Here is a 17,133-nt window from a genome sequence, read left to right as displayed (position 1 = left end):
ATTATCCCACTCTATTTGCTACTTGTAATGCCTCAGGTAGGGGATTATATTCAACTCTCTGCAGCACATTTTGCCAGGAATCCACACCAATAGGAAACATCCAAATAAGAGTTATGAGAGGATTAGAAAGCAAGGCCAATAAAAGATGGGAAGAAAGGAGTTTATTTATTACGGAGATAATTAACAGGCAACTAAAGTCTTCCAATAAAAAGAAAGTAGATAGAGGTTTGGGCTACTGAAGTGCAGGAATCAACTTTCTCTCCTGCAGCAGCCTTGAATTGCGAGATGCGAATGGTGGATTGGAGAATCAAAACTGATTTGCCCTGTGTGTATGTATGATTTTAAATTGCCTATGCATGAAGGAAGTAAAAATCATTTAATATGTATAGTAAAGGATATTCAGGCAGTATATTACCCAAAGAAGGGCTGTCTTACAAGAAGAATAGTGATATCCTAGAGCTGACTGCTTCAGATTGCTTGGAATTTTACTTCACTTGGATGAGAAACTCTGTGAACCTTCCCTTCAAGTGTTACCTTCCTCTGTTTCTGTTGATGAATTTTCACTGACCTTCCTGACAGACATCTTCACTAAATGCCATATCCTGTGCTTTTCACACAGCACCTAAATGTAATAACACTTTGTCCCAGTGCTCAAGAGCAGAGGATGAGGCCTCACACTAAGAATTAGTTTTGTCATGGTATATTCCACAAATGAAATGAGTGCAGGCAGATGTGTGTCTATGCAGATCTACTGGGCAACACTCCTGCTTGCCTTCTCATCTGCTGCTCTAATCTGAGAAGGAAAGCTAATTTTATATCATCTGTGTGAGCTAAGTGTTCCCAGGTGTAAAATAATGGGGAAGAATTCTGTCACTGTTTCCAGACAGAAGAATGATTCAGTTCCGATGAATCCCTTTGAGACCTATTTCTTCAGAGTCACTTGGTTACTGTTTGGAGTTGGAGGGTTTGGCCCCTGGGGGTTTGACAGGGTACAGATTTTACTCAAACTATGGCAGCTTTCTAGCATTCCTGGGAACCTGAGTGATTGCCAAGAAGTGTGACACAGTTAGTCATTATGTTTGTAGCAGATGTCAGGACATCTGACAGTGGTTAACAGCATCCCTGTGACTGCAGGGGAAAGGCCTTAGGAGGTAACCAAAACAATGATTTTGTTCTGTGGGTCTGATGGGAAGTGGGCTAGGAGTGGAGACCAGAAAGTTCCCAGGATGAACTCTACTAAGCCATTTATTCATCCTCTTTGTGTAGTTTTGCAACTATGCTTGCATACTATTTTTGTTTGGATAGCCCACAACGTTGGGGTGGTGCAATGCAGCAAGAAAACGAGCTGACATAACTCTGTGTCTGAAGTCTCAGTGGTTAAGAAACCTGGGAAGTTTTCACAACCTCCTGTGTGCTGGACTGGGTCACTGGCAGAGGTCACAGAGGGGATCTCATTTTTCGGCTACCAAGAAAATGACGTGTTTGTAAACCAGCTGCCAGCCCTCACCCTGACCACGCTGGAGTTGGACTGGTTTCTGTGGAGCTCTGAGTGTTTGATTTTAGCATTTCAGGAGTGTGTTCATAACTTACTGAAAACTGTGATGTTTTGAAGGCATTTTTTCCCTGGTGCTGAGCAGGGGAAATCCAAAGTTTCATTTTGCAATGCAGTATCCCCTCAAGTTTTTAAGTTGAGCCTTTTTAAGTGACTTGCAAAGGACTCCCAAGGCTTTGAAGTCCAACTTAGCATTTATTGTGACTTCTAAATACTGAATCTTTGTGGACTTGGGAAGACCCAGCTAAGGAAACTGAAAAGAAGTTCTGAAATCTTGTTTGGCAAGCTGAGCTTCATAACAAGTTTACCAAATCTAACATCTAATTATTAATTTTGTTTCATCAATATTTCCTATTGTACTGTCTTCAATAATATTTTCAAATTTATATACCCTTCAAAATCTGAAAATGTGTTTTCACCAATATGGCATAAGTCACAAACTATTTTGGGGACTGAGTATTTAAACAGACTTTTGAAATCAATCTGTTTTATGTGTTTTAACACCAAGTGCTCCACTTTTGGGTGATCTGTGTGCTACAATTGTTCTGTTGGTAGTAATTGTGTAATAGAGGTTATTAGTTTTTCAAGATTTTCTCTTAAATGCTATTCTTTAAAATATTTTAGTGGTGAAATTTGTTTCTTCTCTGTAGGTTTAATAGTTATAAATGGAATAAAACTAGTAAGCTTTCATGGACCTCAGTACTTATGAGGATTTATCTCAGTTCTTTGAATTCAAGGGTTGTATAATAAGGTCAATTTTAGATACTAAAATTAGATATCCCCAGAGCAGGTAGGTAGTACACAAGTTCCCTTTTAACCATAACATAAGGCTGATTTTTGTGGACTCTTTTAAACTGGAAACTTAACCTAGTTATAGTAGGAATCTGAAATGATTACACAACCATATAAACTCTTCTCTTCATATTTTTTTTTTGTCTCCTTTCTGGTCCACTGCAAAGAGCACAGATAGGTAAGTTTACATATATGTTTTGAGACCTCAATATTCTAATTAGCTGTAGGAGAATTAATAAAAAACTTTAGGTCTGTTCTTCTGGCTCCTATGGCAAGCACACAAGCTCTGTAGAGGTTTCAAAACACTCTAGGGTAAAATACTGCCTTGGAAAAGCAAATCAGAAAACTACAGTTTTAATTATAAATTAGTTATTATTAGTTATAAATAAAGTATATTTAAAAGGGAACAGTATCAGGACCTGGATTTCTAGTCAGAATTTCCTTATAGGCATTGACAGGGTGAAGCTTTGCTAGTGTTCTTCACAATGCATGTGACAACTTATATTTGGTCAGGGAATGTTGTATATGTATTGAAAGACAGAAATGACACAATTTGAAAACATTCAGCTTTGTTTCGCCTTGACCTTCTAGTTGTACGCTGTTGAAGCTGTAGTGCAAGGAGGGTGAGATCCAAGGACAAAGAGTCTGGTCCCAGTGAAGTGCCATCTGGCAGGAGAGGGATGCCCTCTGCAGGGCTCTGGCCATCCCTCGCTGCTCCCTGGCAGATCCTTTACGAGCCAAGTTCACTGGGAGCAGTGCATGGAAGAGAGCCCAAGGAAATCTTTCTGCACTTGGAGCTACCAAAACGTTCTCAGTGTTTTTGTTATTCAGCATCACACCCCGGTTTGTGTGACTAAGCCACGCTCCATAACTGTTTGGAGGTTTGTGATGAGGAATTGAGGTTTGTGCTGAGCTGTTTCAGTGGAAAATTGAAACCGCACATTTGATCGAATGGAATTTGTGTTCCAATGCAGATGATGTTTTTCTTTTTACATCTGTTTAGCGTGTTCAGAGCTTTGCAGACAGATGTTGTGCAGTGCCTCTCTAGCAGAACACACAAACAATCTCATTTGGGACTTGCACCATGCAGTATGAGGCAAACTAACTCAGTTATTCTGCATCTCCTCTGTACTACAGGTGCTGCTTGGCCACCACTGAAGCTTGTGAACCCATTCTGTGCCATGAAAGCAGACGATGGTCCATGCAAAGCCATCCACAAGCGCTATTTCTTCAACATTAAAAACCGCAAGTGTGAAGTATTTGAATATGGTGGATGCCATGGCAATGACAACAACTTCCTAACGCTGGAGGAGTGTCAGGAGAAGTGTGCGCCAGCAGGCCAGTACCTGTTTTCTTACCCTCCTACCAATTCTTCATTTGCATCTATTATTTCTCCTTTGCAACTCCCTTGAATTTGGAAAGTAGGAGCCCTCTTTAGTTCCTATTAATACAAAAATTAAATCCCTTTAATTATGTTCCCAAGTAGGTTGTAGTCATCTGAATTATTTTACATGGTGCAAGCAGGCATGCAGGACTTGGAAAGAGAGGAGGGTTTTGTATTGTACCTGTGGAATAGAGACACCAATTCAAGGAATCTTATTTTTCTATCTAGAGCCCTGTTTTGGGTGAGTTCTTAAGTGAAATTGATTTTGAGGCTGGCCTAAGCTAGTGGTGGGTAGCAAGGATGTTTTTTAATGCTTTCAGAGTGTCTAACCCAAATTTTGATCCCAGGTTTGTCCTTGAGAAGATGATAGAAATTGTCCAAAATTTTGGCCATCTTCTCTGTTACAGCCTAATTACTACTACACTACGTTACTACAGTAGTAGATAATTCTCAGTTATAGCCATTTGTCAGCTTTGTTTTATTGAAACCTCCTCAGTTAATCATTAGAAAGAGGAAAACGAGACCTAACATAAGATACACAGCACAATGTGCTCTAAGAGCCTTGTGAATGCTGGTTTTGCTATTAAAATTCACCCTTGTAATTAATAAAGGTTTTCAGCAGTGTGCAAATTTCTCACAGGAGTAGATGAAAATTGGAAGATTCTTAAATCTGCCAGTGGAGCTAGAAATTTGGCAAGCTTGAATTTTCAGAGACTGGAAGAATTCTAGTCTTATTGAGGGCATCCTCCTGATACCTACTACGGATCTTACTTTCACTGGTATTTGATGGAATGTGTCTGGCTGTGTAAACAGAAGTGATTAGGGATATCTGGAAGGGGGAGAAGGCAATGGAAATGGCAAGAAAATTTCAGAATGAAGGGGTCCTCAAAGGTATGTAATAACACTCAGGTAGTATATCAACTATGTGAGGTTTTTTCTCAAGACTCTTCATACATTGGTTGTTCATTTCTCAGACTTGAAGGTAAGATAGAAGGATTCATTCCCAACAGAAGGTACTTTCCACTCACGTGTACTTTGCCCAGCAGCAGAATTTGCTATGGTTGCTGAGCTCAAGACTGTGGTGCTGGGTGATTCTGCAGCAGGGAAAATGGATTGTTCTTGGGATGGACAACACAAGTAGCTGAAAATTGTCACTCTGCTGTCTGTTAGTGATGTAGCACCTACTGCTGTGCAGACATTGGCAGGTGTTTCTGTTTGCCCTTTTTTCATCATTGTTTGGAGACCCAGACCTTTTTTTGAAACTGGAAATCTGCTGAAGGTGCTGTGGGTGCTGAACTGTTTTGCAGGATATAAACTTGTATCTTCTAGGATTAGCATAGGCTTGCAAGCACAGTGAGTTCTTACAGGTGACAAAAAAATCCTTCCAAGAAATTTCAGATTAGAAAACTGATTTCAGAAGCTCCTATTTGGATTTTCTGCCCAAAGCAGACTGCATAATATGACAAGGTAATTTATATCATCAGCTTGTGTCTGGCAACAAATGTAAATGTCTCTCACCTATTTTCCATCCCTTCCAGAATTCACATCTACATAGTGTTTACATCCGGCTTAAAATCTGTTTTATTGTCTGTTTCTCAACACATGTGTATTTCCTGATCAAAATTACTCTGCATCAGGTGGCTGAATTTATTTAGAAATCAAAGTATCTGTCTCCCACCCCAGTGTTTATAATAATGGCTGGAGCTGGTTACAGATTACCTGCAGTAGTATTTCAAGAGTGTGTTGTTAGTTTTAATACCTCTCATCTTAACAAAATGCAAATGTTAATAAGCCCTTTCTATTGACTTATTAACTTCTGTGGATATTCCTTGAAAGCATCCCTGGTCTTGATGCCTTTGGTCTTTCCAAAGAGGAGACTGCATGTATTTTATTTACTCACTGCATAGTAAATCAATATATTATTTACCATTCAGATCTATTTTTCTGATCTGCTGGTGCCACCATAATTTCTGTTCAGTTAGGTTTTGCTTATTAAAAAATTGCTTACTTATAAAGCTATCTTTATCAGGATGGAAAAAAAATAAACAGTACCAAGTTTTACTAAAACCTGTCAAAGTCAAAAAGATTACCCCATTTTTTTTAAGTGGATGACATTTTTCCTGTGCATTTCACTCCAAGGATTAATTTGAAACATTTTGATGAAACTTTTTAATTTGAAACCTTTTGATGGTTTCTGGAGAGATCTACTAATATGCCTCAGAGACCAAAGGTGCTCCAGGGAAGAAGTGGCAAGAATCAATCTTGCCTTGCTGTGTTTTCAGATGCAATACATGGTAAACACAGTGGTAATGGTATTCAGATTATCTTAATTACTAAAATGGCATTCCATCAAGAAAGAGGTATATGGAAATCACAGTTCTTTAGTTGTTCAATAACACAATCTAGCATTTCAAATTTGAAAAAAAGGAAAAAAGGATGACATGAAGAAAAACATTTTTACCCTAAATGCAAGCACGCACAAAGTTCAAGAACCTCTGTCCTACTTGGATCCAGATCCTAAGCAAACAATTCCTGAAGTGGCTGAAAAGAGAAAAAATCTTTATATTAATGAATTATTTTTTTTATGTTGAAGTCTCAGATACTTCCAGAAGTGCAGATTAGTATTTTGGTGCTCATTTACCTGTACTTGGTATTTTAGCAATTGGTAAGGAAAAAAGCTGATTACAACACTGTTCCTTCTCCAGAAAATACTATTTGTGTCTTTGATTCATCATACTTGAGCTTTAAAAAAATACCAAAATAAGATAGAATTCAAGACAGGTTTTCAAATCTTCCTTGCAGACTATTTTATGGGAGCAGATCTCATTTCTGGGCAGAAAATCAAACAAAGAAGGAATTCATTACAGATGTTTAATCTGTTTCTAGTTATGACTCCACCAAGTTTAAAGAGTAATCTTTCAAGATAAAAAATTGAAAGTTGTTTCCTTGAATAGCATTCAGTGTCAGGAAGACCTGGAGTCTAGGATATTAATTAGCTCTTCTTTGTCTGACACCTGGCTGACTTTTGGTGGTTTCCAGCTTGTATTAGGTTTGGGTTTCAGCAGCACCCCACAGTATCTTTACCATGCTTGGAGTGGGGTTATTTGCAAGACTGTACCTGCCAGTATCTCATCCAAAACTTGACACTTCCTGTCATAGGAAATTTGGAGTGTTTGTCCTCAATTTCAATATAAAGACTAAGATAGAGGGATAAAAGGGAAAAGGGTGGATTGATAAATGCAGAATTTGGAATGAATGTCCAAAAGTCATAGTCATGTATCATGAGTGAAGATTTATCCCATTTTTTCTTCAGTCTGATGTTGCTGTTTTCACAGAATAAGCTGAGTTGGAAGGGACCCAGCATTAATTTGATTCTGACACACATATTGGATCTGGAGCAAATCTTCTAGACCAAATCCTGTACTGGCATATATTTGGCATAACTCTGTAGTATAAAACTGAAAGTTATCTAAAATGAGAACTGGCTTAGTGTCTCCATCTTGGCACTCAGCCCACAACCACTTTTCAGTGTATGAATAATAGTGATTGAAGACTCTCAAAGAGCTGGATCTGCTCAGAGGAAGAGGAGAAACCAAGGCTCATGATTCTCTGAATGGATAACAGCAGATAAAATGGTTTGGTGTTGTGTACTGCAGACCATCCGGCATAAAGCAGTGTAAACTCTTAAATTAATCCCTTTTTCTAACGTAATTCAGCACAACCCTGTATGATTCTGTGAATTTTTGTTAAATCTAATTCTGTCTGTGCAGTCTTGTTGCATATAGTTGTATTCATCTTACATTTCCAGTATTTATTACTGTAGGAGATCACTATTTAGTGACTGTAGAAATGAGTCTGAAAAGAGAGTACGAGTGACACAAAAGTGCTTTAAAATAAAGAAAAATCTGAAATATTAAATTAACACTTTGAGGAATGTGCAGACCAATATTGATAAAAATAAGCTCAAGGGCAGCTATCTAATAGATGTAGAAATTCAGAAGAAATAATGTGATTGATCAAAGTTCTTGATTTTCAATATTCAGCACAAACACAAGATTTAATGAGCCAGCATGAGTGAATTACCAGATCAGGAGAACTTGTTAACAGTGCAGAATCAATAAGCCACCAGACAGAACTGACAGATGTCAGTACAACAGAGTTCAGAGAGCCCAGCTGCACCTTGGCCACTCTAAGGCTCTCCAGGACAAGGTTCAGATTCAAGATGACTACTTCTGAATCAAGCTTCCTTGAAACCAGCTGTGTTCCTTGTTTCTTGTGCCCAATACTCAACAACTTCAGGGAACGAAAAAGTAGTTTCTAAGGAGAGCTTGCCTGTAGGCTCCACTGTTTACTGGATATGAGTATAATCACAAATGTCATCACTAGCACCAAGATCTTCATTTTCAAGACAGTGAATATAAATTTTAGGCTACTTAAGCTGCTACTATGGGAAAATACCTGCTGATAAATGATTCTGGTCATGATGGCAATTCTAATGTCTATTACTTAGAGTGGATCTACAAAGGAATACACTTTGTTTACAAAAATGAAATCAACTCAGATGTGGATTTGGCTTTTTGACTGAAACCAGAAGCAAAAACACTGTTGACATGGTAGTAAGATTAAAAGATGGTAGGCCCATATAAATTCACAATAAAATTTTCCTTTTCCCTGCCAGAAGAGTAGAGATCACATGCCAAAATATGATTACTGATTTTGCCCAGAAGGGGACAGCTGAGTGAGGTTAGTGGAACAGCCTGATGTGCGTGTCTGTTGTTTAGGTCATGGGTTTAAATGCTGAGGGCCAAGCCTCCTACTAATAGGAAAAACTGGAAATCTGTTCAAAGAAATGCTAGGTCACTCTGGAGTGTGTGCCATGTCTTTAATATTTTTTAAAGGGTAACAGCTGCATTGTCCCAGAGGTGGAAGGAAAAATGTGTCATGGCAGAATTTCTACCCAATAGATCAGCTTTGAAAATATAGCGTCAGCAGGTTTCCAGAGAAAACTACGGTAGAATTATGATTAAAAAGGGCAGTAAAACAAGAATTATGAGATAATGCAGATAAGGTGGCTGACGCAGAGTCCAGAAGCTGCTGGCCACCTTTCTCTCAGCTGTCAAAATAGTCAGCATTTCTCAGACATTGGATGATCCGCTCTGCCCTTGGGCTCCTTCACAGTTTTGTGATTAGACAGTCTCCTACAAGGAGAAGGTTTGTTTTCAATCTCTAAAAAGAAATTTGGGATTGAATTAAGATACCCAGTTTCTTGAGCTGATCCAATAAAACCCAGGCTCCTGCACTGAAAATGACAGTAACAATTTATTTGGTGTAGGTTATGCACAGAGAGAACCAGGTAGACAAAGTTTTCATCTACACACCTGGAATGCTGAAGATCCTTGGCCAAAGGGGCCTTAATATCATTAACTGCGTAAGGAAAGCTTCACTCAGGCCCTACAAGGCAGAGCAGAGGGAATTGGATTGGATGAGGGAAGTCTTACTGTCTCCCTCAGCTCCAAAGCTGTGAGCAGTATTAGTAGCTGTCAGGTTATTGGTCTGTTAATTACTCCTCTTTCAAGGAGTAAGACTGCATGATGCAGGATCCTGGATCCAGCAGCAAGAGGAGTGATTTGCCTGTTCAATTCAATACTGGCATAATTTGATTTCAGCACTTTCTATATTGTCAAATTTCCAATACAGCAGGTTTTCTTATACAAAGATAATGATACCTCAGTTCTCCACAATGAGCTTTTGTGCTGCTTCCTAAATAAAGAGAAGGAAGAGATGCTGTGTTCTTGCTTCTCAGTGCTCACTGTCACTGCTCAACACACTGGTATCACAGGTGAGACTTAATGTGTGCTTTTGCTAAATACTTTTATTTTTATTTATCTTGCAGAATTGCCTCAGAAGATGGCGTTAGCAAAAATTGCGAAAGGTAATTATGTTTACATCATAATCTAGGATTGTTCTACTGCAATAAGGGATTTATTTTCTTCTTTTGTTACTTCAAAACAATACATAATTTATCTTCTAACAAAAACAGCAATGTCAGATTAAAGTGAATTCCTAGACCAAATCTTCTGTTTACATTAAAGAATTTGAGGAAAGTTGTGATCACTGAAGGTGGTAGCTGCTATCTCTTCTCCACAAAATAAATACATCGTGATTTTTTTCTCTTTCTTCAGTAGGAAGAGGGACTCAGCAGAGATTCAAGCATAGTATAATTAGCTACAACAGGAAACTCTTATCATGTATTGTGGGAACAAACTAAGTGCTTTGTACTAATGCCTTTTTACTTTTAGAAAAATAGGAAAAAAGTTGCTGTGAAGCAGGACTTGTTAAGCATTGTCTGTGGAGGAACTACAAGAGATTAGGGCAGATGCTCTAATTGCAAATCAAACAAGGGAGCAAGTTCCCCATTCCTGAAGGGACAGACTTTTAACAGAACTTTAAATTCCAATACCCCAGACTTCCAAAATAGCCAGTGCTAAAGTATTGGGAGTCCCTTACTGAAACACTGTTGGTCTTCTGAGAAAACTGGTATTCCTACCAAGGCTGCTTCAGTTTGACACTCAAAGCAGAGCATGTGGAGACTTATTTTACCTTTCCCCTTTGCACATTGGAGACTCACCTGTTGGGCAGCCAGAGCTCCACAAACACAGACCTGAGTACACTTTTTCACAAGTCAGCTCCTCTTTTCTGCTTACTGTCCTTCATCTCCTTCCACTCAGGGCTTCCTGAATGGGTGTGCATTTAGCAACTTGCAGAAATGCAAATATTTGCACGTACATTTTACATTAAACGATAATCAAATCCTCTATCTTTACATAATGGTATTTGTGATATTTTCATATGAGATGATGGTTTTCTTTTCCTGATTTCTACTGTCTTTTCTATTCTTAATGTTTAAAAAATAATTGTGATTATACTGTGGAAGTTACTACGGTTGATTTTCCACAGATGCTGCAGACTTTGGCACTACTTCCTTTAAGGACTGACCATAGTTCCCTGCTTTTAATGACAAACCAGAGCACATCCTGTAAAATTCAGCTCATGGCTATCATCAGCACTATTGCACATGTGCTGATGTTTCCTCTAACGTAGCCTTGAATATCAAATCCTTGGAGAATGTGGCACTTAGAAGTATAGTACTGGTTTGTATGATTAGGGTTATAGTGCCTTCATGAACTTTCTCTTCAAAAGTGGCTATAAAATTTAGCTGTGAGCTCAGCTAGTTTAGGCTTAATTTCATTTGCAAGAGCCTGAAAGAACCATTTTAATGTGAGACCATTCTAAATTAAGGACATCTGTGTTACAGAATCAGTCATAATCCTGTAGCCTACTTTGCATACCTTTACTTTTGTCCACCTTCCTTTTTCAGTTAATATCTATCTAATCACTTTGTGTTATTTCACAGTATTGTGCAATGTTTGATAATTTTTTCTGTAGCTCCTGTTGTCTGTGAGGTGCTAGCAGATGGAACAGACACTCCTGGTGGAGTCTTGCTGCTCCCTGTCTGTGCACCTGTCTCACCTCTGTTTTCAGCTGAAAACACAATACGTGCCTTGCACATATTTCTCATATTTATTGCTCTGTGTGAGCTTAACTCTCTAAATCTCTGCACATCAGTAGGTGCTGCCTTTGGTGTAGTAAGGGAGGTGAACTGAACTGAAGATTACTCTTACTGGCAGAGAATGAAATTTGTAATGAATCAAAAATAATCTATTTAGGAATTATAAAAACAGTTGATTTGGTTGCTTTATTCAAGAATATTTTAGTGATTTAATTTTTCATGTGATCTCTGAAAATTATTTTTTGCTGTTCTTGAAGTATTATAGAAATTGAAATGCAATGTATTGCAAATTTATTCATAGAAAAACACTATTTATGAGGTATTATTTTATATAAATTCAGTATATATATCTACTTCCTATAATAATAATCTTGTTCTAGCAACGGTTTTGAACCTAAAATAGATGTAATAGGATTAGCTTCTTTGGAAGTTGATAATCTACTTCTAAAATGTTAGGAACTTCAAAGTAACTGTTCTATAGCCATTTTTTTTTAATGACAGCCTGCTGCACACCGGTTTAGTCTTGATATTTTGTGAATTTTCACAGCTAAGCAAGGCCTTTATATCTTACACCTGGTAGGATTTTCTTATATGATGGTTAAACAGATTTTTCTCAGCAAGTCAGCTCAGACAAGAGTCGTATTTCAAAATATCTATAAACCAGAATCTGAGAATTCCTCCACATATATTTCATTATTGTTACCATGATTTTAAGCATACTATTTTAAGAAAAAACTGAAAATGGTGAGGAGTGACTTTTGGGGATTGTCATATGGCTGTGTGCTTTTCTCCCCTGCCAGATGATGTGATGTCATGCTGTGATATTCAGTCAAATTATGCAATATTCATTTGTTAACTATTCCTTGGTTGTTATCATAGTTACTGATTGCAAACTCAGAACTGGGACGGAAATGTTGTGGAATAGCTGCTCTGTCTCCCTGTCTCCAGTATCCTTTTGTAAGGATAAACTGCGCTGCTAGGTTTTTTGTTTTATTTTAAATTTCCTTCCTTTTTTCTTCTATTTGAACATTACTTTGAGTATAATTCGCATCAACATTGACTGAAACATAAATAATGAAGATGTGTACTTAGGTGCAATTGATCCATTTGAGGTTCAGGTCTTCCTTTAAATCAGAATGAAAACTAATTTTCAACTTAGATCATCAATGTTTTGGAACTTTAAAGGGCTCATTTGATGTTTTTCAAGATGTAATTTAGGCTACTTAAACAGAGCAATAAATACTCCTATAATGTTCCAGCAGTGTTAAATATAGAACAAAAGCAGCGCAATAAAGCAGCAGTTATTTTATAGTTGGCCTTTAGCCCGATGTCACAGGTTGATTTTGTAAACTTCCTGCAGTTCTGTTGTTGTCTTGGGATGCATTTGAATTTTTTCTTCACCCACCCAGTTCATCATTTAGCATTGTTTCTAGGAATGCCTGATTTCTGCTACGATCCCCAAGAGCCAGGGGTCTGCCGAGGATATTTCACCAGGTACTTCTACAACAAAGAGACAAAATCATGTGAAGCATTCAAGTATGGTGGGTGTCTAGGAAACCAGAACAACTTCAGGACTTTGGAGGAGTGCCAGACTGTCTGCCGAGACAACTGTAAGCTGATGTTTTTGATCACTCTTAGTTTTTACTCTTGTATTAAAAAATGTGTGTGTTTTAAAGGGATTTTGCATGGGGAAAAAAAAGGCAACTTAGGGTGCCCTGAGGCAGCAATAATTTATATATGAAATTTACAATAATGATACATATACATATTTTTAAATAAAAATACCAAAATGTAAAGTACGAAGTAAATACTTTGTAGGTATTATTTAAGGAATATTACAGTACTCCTACATCTTTAGTTTTCTCATGACAGCTGACATAAACTCTGGCATTTGTTTGGCTTTATAATACCATAAAACACTAGTGTATGTTTTTAACCCATAGGTCTACATATGCTCCTTTCAAACCAAGCCAAGAGGTACCCATGCAGGAATTTTTAACTTACTATTGCTAGCTTCCCCCCAAAGATTCATGGAACACCTGTGTCCCTTGGGAATGATTTAGCTGTGCAGCTTAGGCTACAAAAACCCTTCAGCCATTTGCTTCCTTATCCTGCTCCTTCCAACAAATTATTCTACATCAGGATACAGAACTTCTCTCCCTTCACCAAGTGCTTCATTTTATTCATAAGGCAAATACATTTTCCCATTGAGAGCCTCCAGATCTTTTTATCTTGCTTGTCTCTAGTTGGCCTTTTTCCAGCACTCTTTCATAAGCTGTCATTTTGGCAAGGGGAACTCAGGCATATTCACACTTAAAGTAGAGAAGACCCACTATGCTTCTTTTTTAAAGATGTTTTTTTTTTAAACTATAAATATAGAGCCATGTGCATTTCCCCTACTTTTGCTGAAGCATTTTTTTCTGGGCTGTGATTCCACTTTTACCTTCTGTACTAAAAGCTGCAGAATATTCCTTTTCATTACTTTGGTCTAAAATAACACCTTCATGTAAATTTTCATGAACACACAAGAAAAGAGGGTTAGGGGCTGTTACCATGGTCTAAATAGATCAAAGTTTTTATTTTTGAGATAATGAATCATTGATGCCAAGATTTGTTTGTTTTATTTTTAACAGTTTTCCCTTCCTTTGTTGTTGTTGTTTTTGTTTTTTTTTTTTAAATTTAGCAAATTTATTGCCAACTGTTACAGCTGAAGAGCATCCCAACAGTGTGAACAGAAGTTCCTCAGCAGAAGAACATCCCAGCACTGTGAACAGTAGCTCCCCAGCAGAAGAACACACTCAGTCTCCTGGGATTTTTGGTAAGCATTTGCTTTTGCTGTTTATAGTCATCCCTGTGATGCTCCTTGGTTTGTCCACTGATTTTTTCCCACTTATTTGAAGACATGAATGTCACTGGAAATACCTGAGCACAGGGAAGTCATTAACATTAAAAGAGCTGCTTTCTTGCCAGCAATACACATTTTGAAAAAGGCTTACAATTGCAAAGGTTAGAATGTCTGCTGGCAATATAACTATTACCTTAGCAAGCTGTGTATGATCTAAATTTTACACCAGTAAAATTAAGAATGAAAAAGGAACCTGTTGCAAAGTTGTTTCAGCAAGCTGAGTTTCCTGTGCCTTCAGTCCTTTGAGATGTTGCTTGGCAACTGGCATCAGTAATGGATTTGAGCAGGGCCAACAGTACCAATCACAGCTGATTTCCAGAGCTTGGGTGTGTCTACATATCCCATCCTTGACTGCTTCACACCAACTCTCTATTTTTTCTTTTAGTTAATTTGTTGCCAACTGCTCCAAATGACAAGTCCAACACCCTGAACAGTAGTTCCCCAAAGAAGGAGCCCAACCAGTTCCCCATTTTCTTTGGTAAGAATTAGCTTTTCCAGTTCTCAGCTCTCAGTCTTTTATATGGTTTGTGTTTCCATTTCACTCCATTTTCAGACATACCTGAGACTAAAGAATGGGCTTTCATCTCTGCCAAAGGATTTGATAAGCAAATCAGAGACAAGGGAATATATCACAACTTACAGATCTTTCCTAAATATCAGGAAGTGGAAGACTGACCACTGTGTTTAAAAGTGTGCACTTCCTGAAGACCTGATTAATACAAAGAGCAAAAGCAGTGATGCATAATTCTTTGTCAAAATTAATATTTTTGTAAAGATCTAATAGGCAAGTGATTTAAACTCCTTTTACCCATTAAAAAAGAACAACATTTGGGTTTTAGAATATGGCGGAGTATAATATATTTAACACCATAATGTTTCTATTTTCACTGTGACCATATTAAACTCAGTTTTGTGTTGAGCACAATCTCAGTGAGTATAAATTAATTTTAAATGTTGCTCCAAGGTGTTTTTTGCACTATGTAAAAGCTAGAGCTCTGGACCTTTACTGGGGAGGGATAGGCTTTAACAGTATCAGCAGCTGGACACTGTCCACGGTAGATGGCTCATGCCTGCTCACACTGTGCATCGTGTTTGAATTTGAGGCATGTCATTTTTTATGATCCACAGTTGTGCAAGAGGAAGCCACAAACAGTTGGAAGGAGCCTGAGCATTCTCACAGAGTATTTCTGTTGGTTTTTTGTATTTGCACTTGCTTGTATTTTTGAGGACTGAATGAAGTAGACACTTGCTAAGGTTTTTGCACTTTATGTGTTCTATAAGTAACAGGTTTGTAGGTGGCATTCCTGTGCTTTTTGCTTAGGATGGAATGCCTAATAAAGCATGAATGTGTGTTGTACTCTATTTTTTGCCTGCACTGTTATCCACATGCACTGCTGGTTTGACATAGGCTTCTGTGCAGTTGTCTTGTTTGTTTACCACATGCAGAGCGTCAATGCACTCTTCTTTAAATGAATGAATATAAAACAGTCAAACTTTTGACAATTGTTTTAAAAATCATTTAAGTTTTGGTATCATTTTTAAAGACTATAAAAAAATATAATTTAGTTAATTTACATCAAAAAAATTACAAGGAGTTGTCTCTTATAGAATACCTCACCTCATAATTGACATACTATTTCATCTTTTAAGAAAACAAAGATTGTTTTTGGTATGTATAACTCTGTAACAATATCTGATTGTTAGACTTACAACATAGCTCTTGATCTTCAGAAAATTAAACTGTTCTATGGCCAAGTAAAGCAAAGCATGGATACAGACATGAAGTTTCTAGCACTCTCAGCAATGAACTTTCTGCAGAGATTGAAGATTGTTCTGGTCTCACTCTGCTGAAACATCTATAATAACTTTGATTTTGTGAAAACTAAGGAAAAGTGAGGCTAAGAATCAAAGCTTTAATTTTATGTGATCTGTGGTAGAAAATTGTGAGTGCTGTAGCTACATTTGATTTTTGAGATGTAAGTGGGATAGAGGATCAAAAGTCAATTTTCAGCTCAGTGAATTTGGAATAGCACAAGGATGCAGGTCCTTTTCTTCATGGTCATCTTTTGCTGATATAAATTGGCACAGTTCTATTTGCTTTAATGGATCTGCACCAATTTATACCTGTGGAGTACTGTCAAGTGCAGATGAATTGTTATTTTTGTAATAGCCTGTCCACTTGAAGATTCTTTTATTTTTGCTTTGCTGCAATCAGAAATGAGGAGCTGAAGTCTGCATGTATCGAAAATCTGGCAAGAAACCTGAAGCTTCAGGAATGCCACACACTCGTGTCTAGCAAGCAACAGTGCTCACTGCATTCCCTTTCCTCCCAAGATAATTTCAAACTTGTTTTGTAGTGTGATTAATTAGCAGTCTGTTGTCACACAAGCCCTGCAAAGCCTGAGGGATAAGGATTATTGCTGCAATGCAGAATTGGGGTTATTGCTGATAAATGTGAGTCTGTATCTGGATGTGTGTTTCTGACTCTGAAGTCGTGATCATGTCGCTTGTTTATACCTCAGGAGGATGGGATTCAAGAAAGGGCTGTGTTGTAAGAATTCAATCTTAAACCATACAATGTATACGTTTTTTATGTAGTCTGTGACTTGTGGGAATTTTGCTTCTTTCACTTTATTTCTTCATAGAAAAAGCAAGAGAGAGAACTTTTTAACAACTTTCAAAAAAATGGGGTTGTAAGATGGAAACATTTTGGAGAGAAACTCTCAAAGAATAGGCATAATATCTCCACTTTCTGTTCCATCACATCCATAAATGCAGCAGTGGGAGCTGGAGCTGAACAGAGACAACTCACCTGCTGTAATGTTCTAGTGACATTGTTTACACACTGCCTCGCAGGCTTTCAGACTGTCCTGCCAACAGACACCCTGGGCATGACAAGGGAATGTTTTCTGCTTGCCTGAAGCCAAGTC

General features: G+C 37.8%; 1 protein-coding gene across 9 annotated transcripts in view; it reads left to right on the top strand.

The window, feature by feature from the left end:
* Nucleotides 1–17,133, top strand: part of TFPI (tissue factor pathway inhibitor) — a 41,065-nt gene that overhangs the window by 20,874 nt on the left and 3,058 nt on the right. For 6 of the 9 annotated variants that reach the window (XM_033065347.2, XM_033065343.2, XM_033065344.1 and 3 more), the window contains exons 3-7: nucleotides 3,482–3,682; nucleotides 9,622–9,660; nucleotides 12,708–12,908; nucleotides 13,982–14,116; nucleotides 14,589–14,681. In XM_033065347.2, coding sequence (XP_032921238.1) covers nucleotides 3,482–3,682; nucleotides 9,622–9,660; nucleotides 12,708–12,908; nucleotides 13,982–14,116; nucleotides 14,589–14,681 — 669 coding nt within the window. The remainder of the gene's footprint in view (nucleotides 1–3,481; nucleotides 3,683–9,621; nucleotides 9,661–12,707; nucleotides 12,909–13,981; nucleotides 14,117–14,588; nucleotides 14,682–17,133) is intronic. The other 3 variants (XM_033065350.2, XM_033065348.1, XM_033065349.1) reach the window with 3 other exon arrangements.

Source organism: Catharus ustulatus, chromosome 7 (genome assembly GCF_009819885.2).
Source record: "Catharus ustulatus isolate bCatUst1 chromosome 7, bCatUst1.pri.v2, whole genome shotgun sequence".
In the NCBI taxonomy this organism is placed as follows: domain Eukaryota; kingdom Metazoa; phylum Chordata; class Aves; order Passeriformes; family Turdidae; genus Catharus; species Catharus ustulatus.
This window is presented reverse-complemented; position numbering and strand designations above follow the sequence as displayed.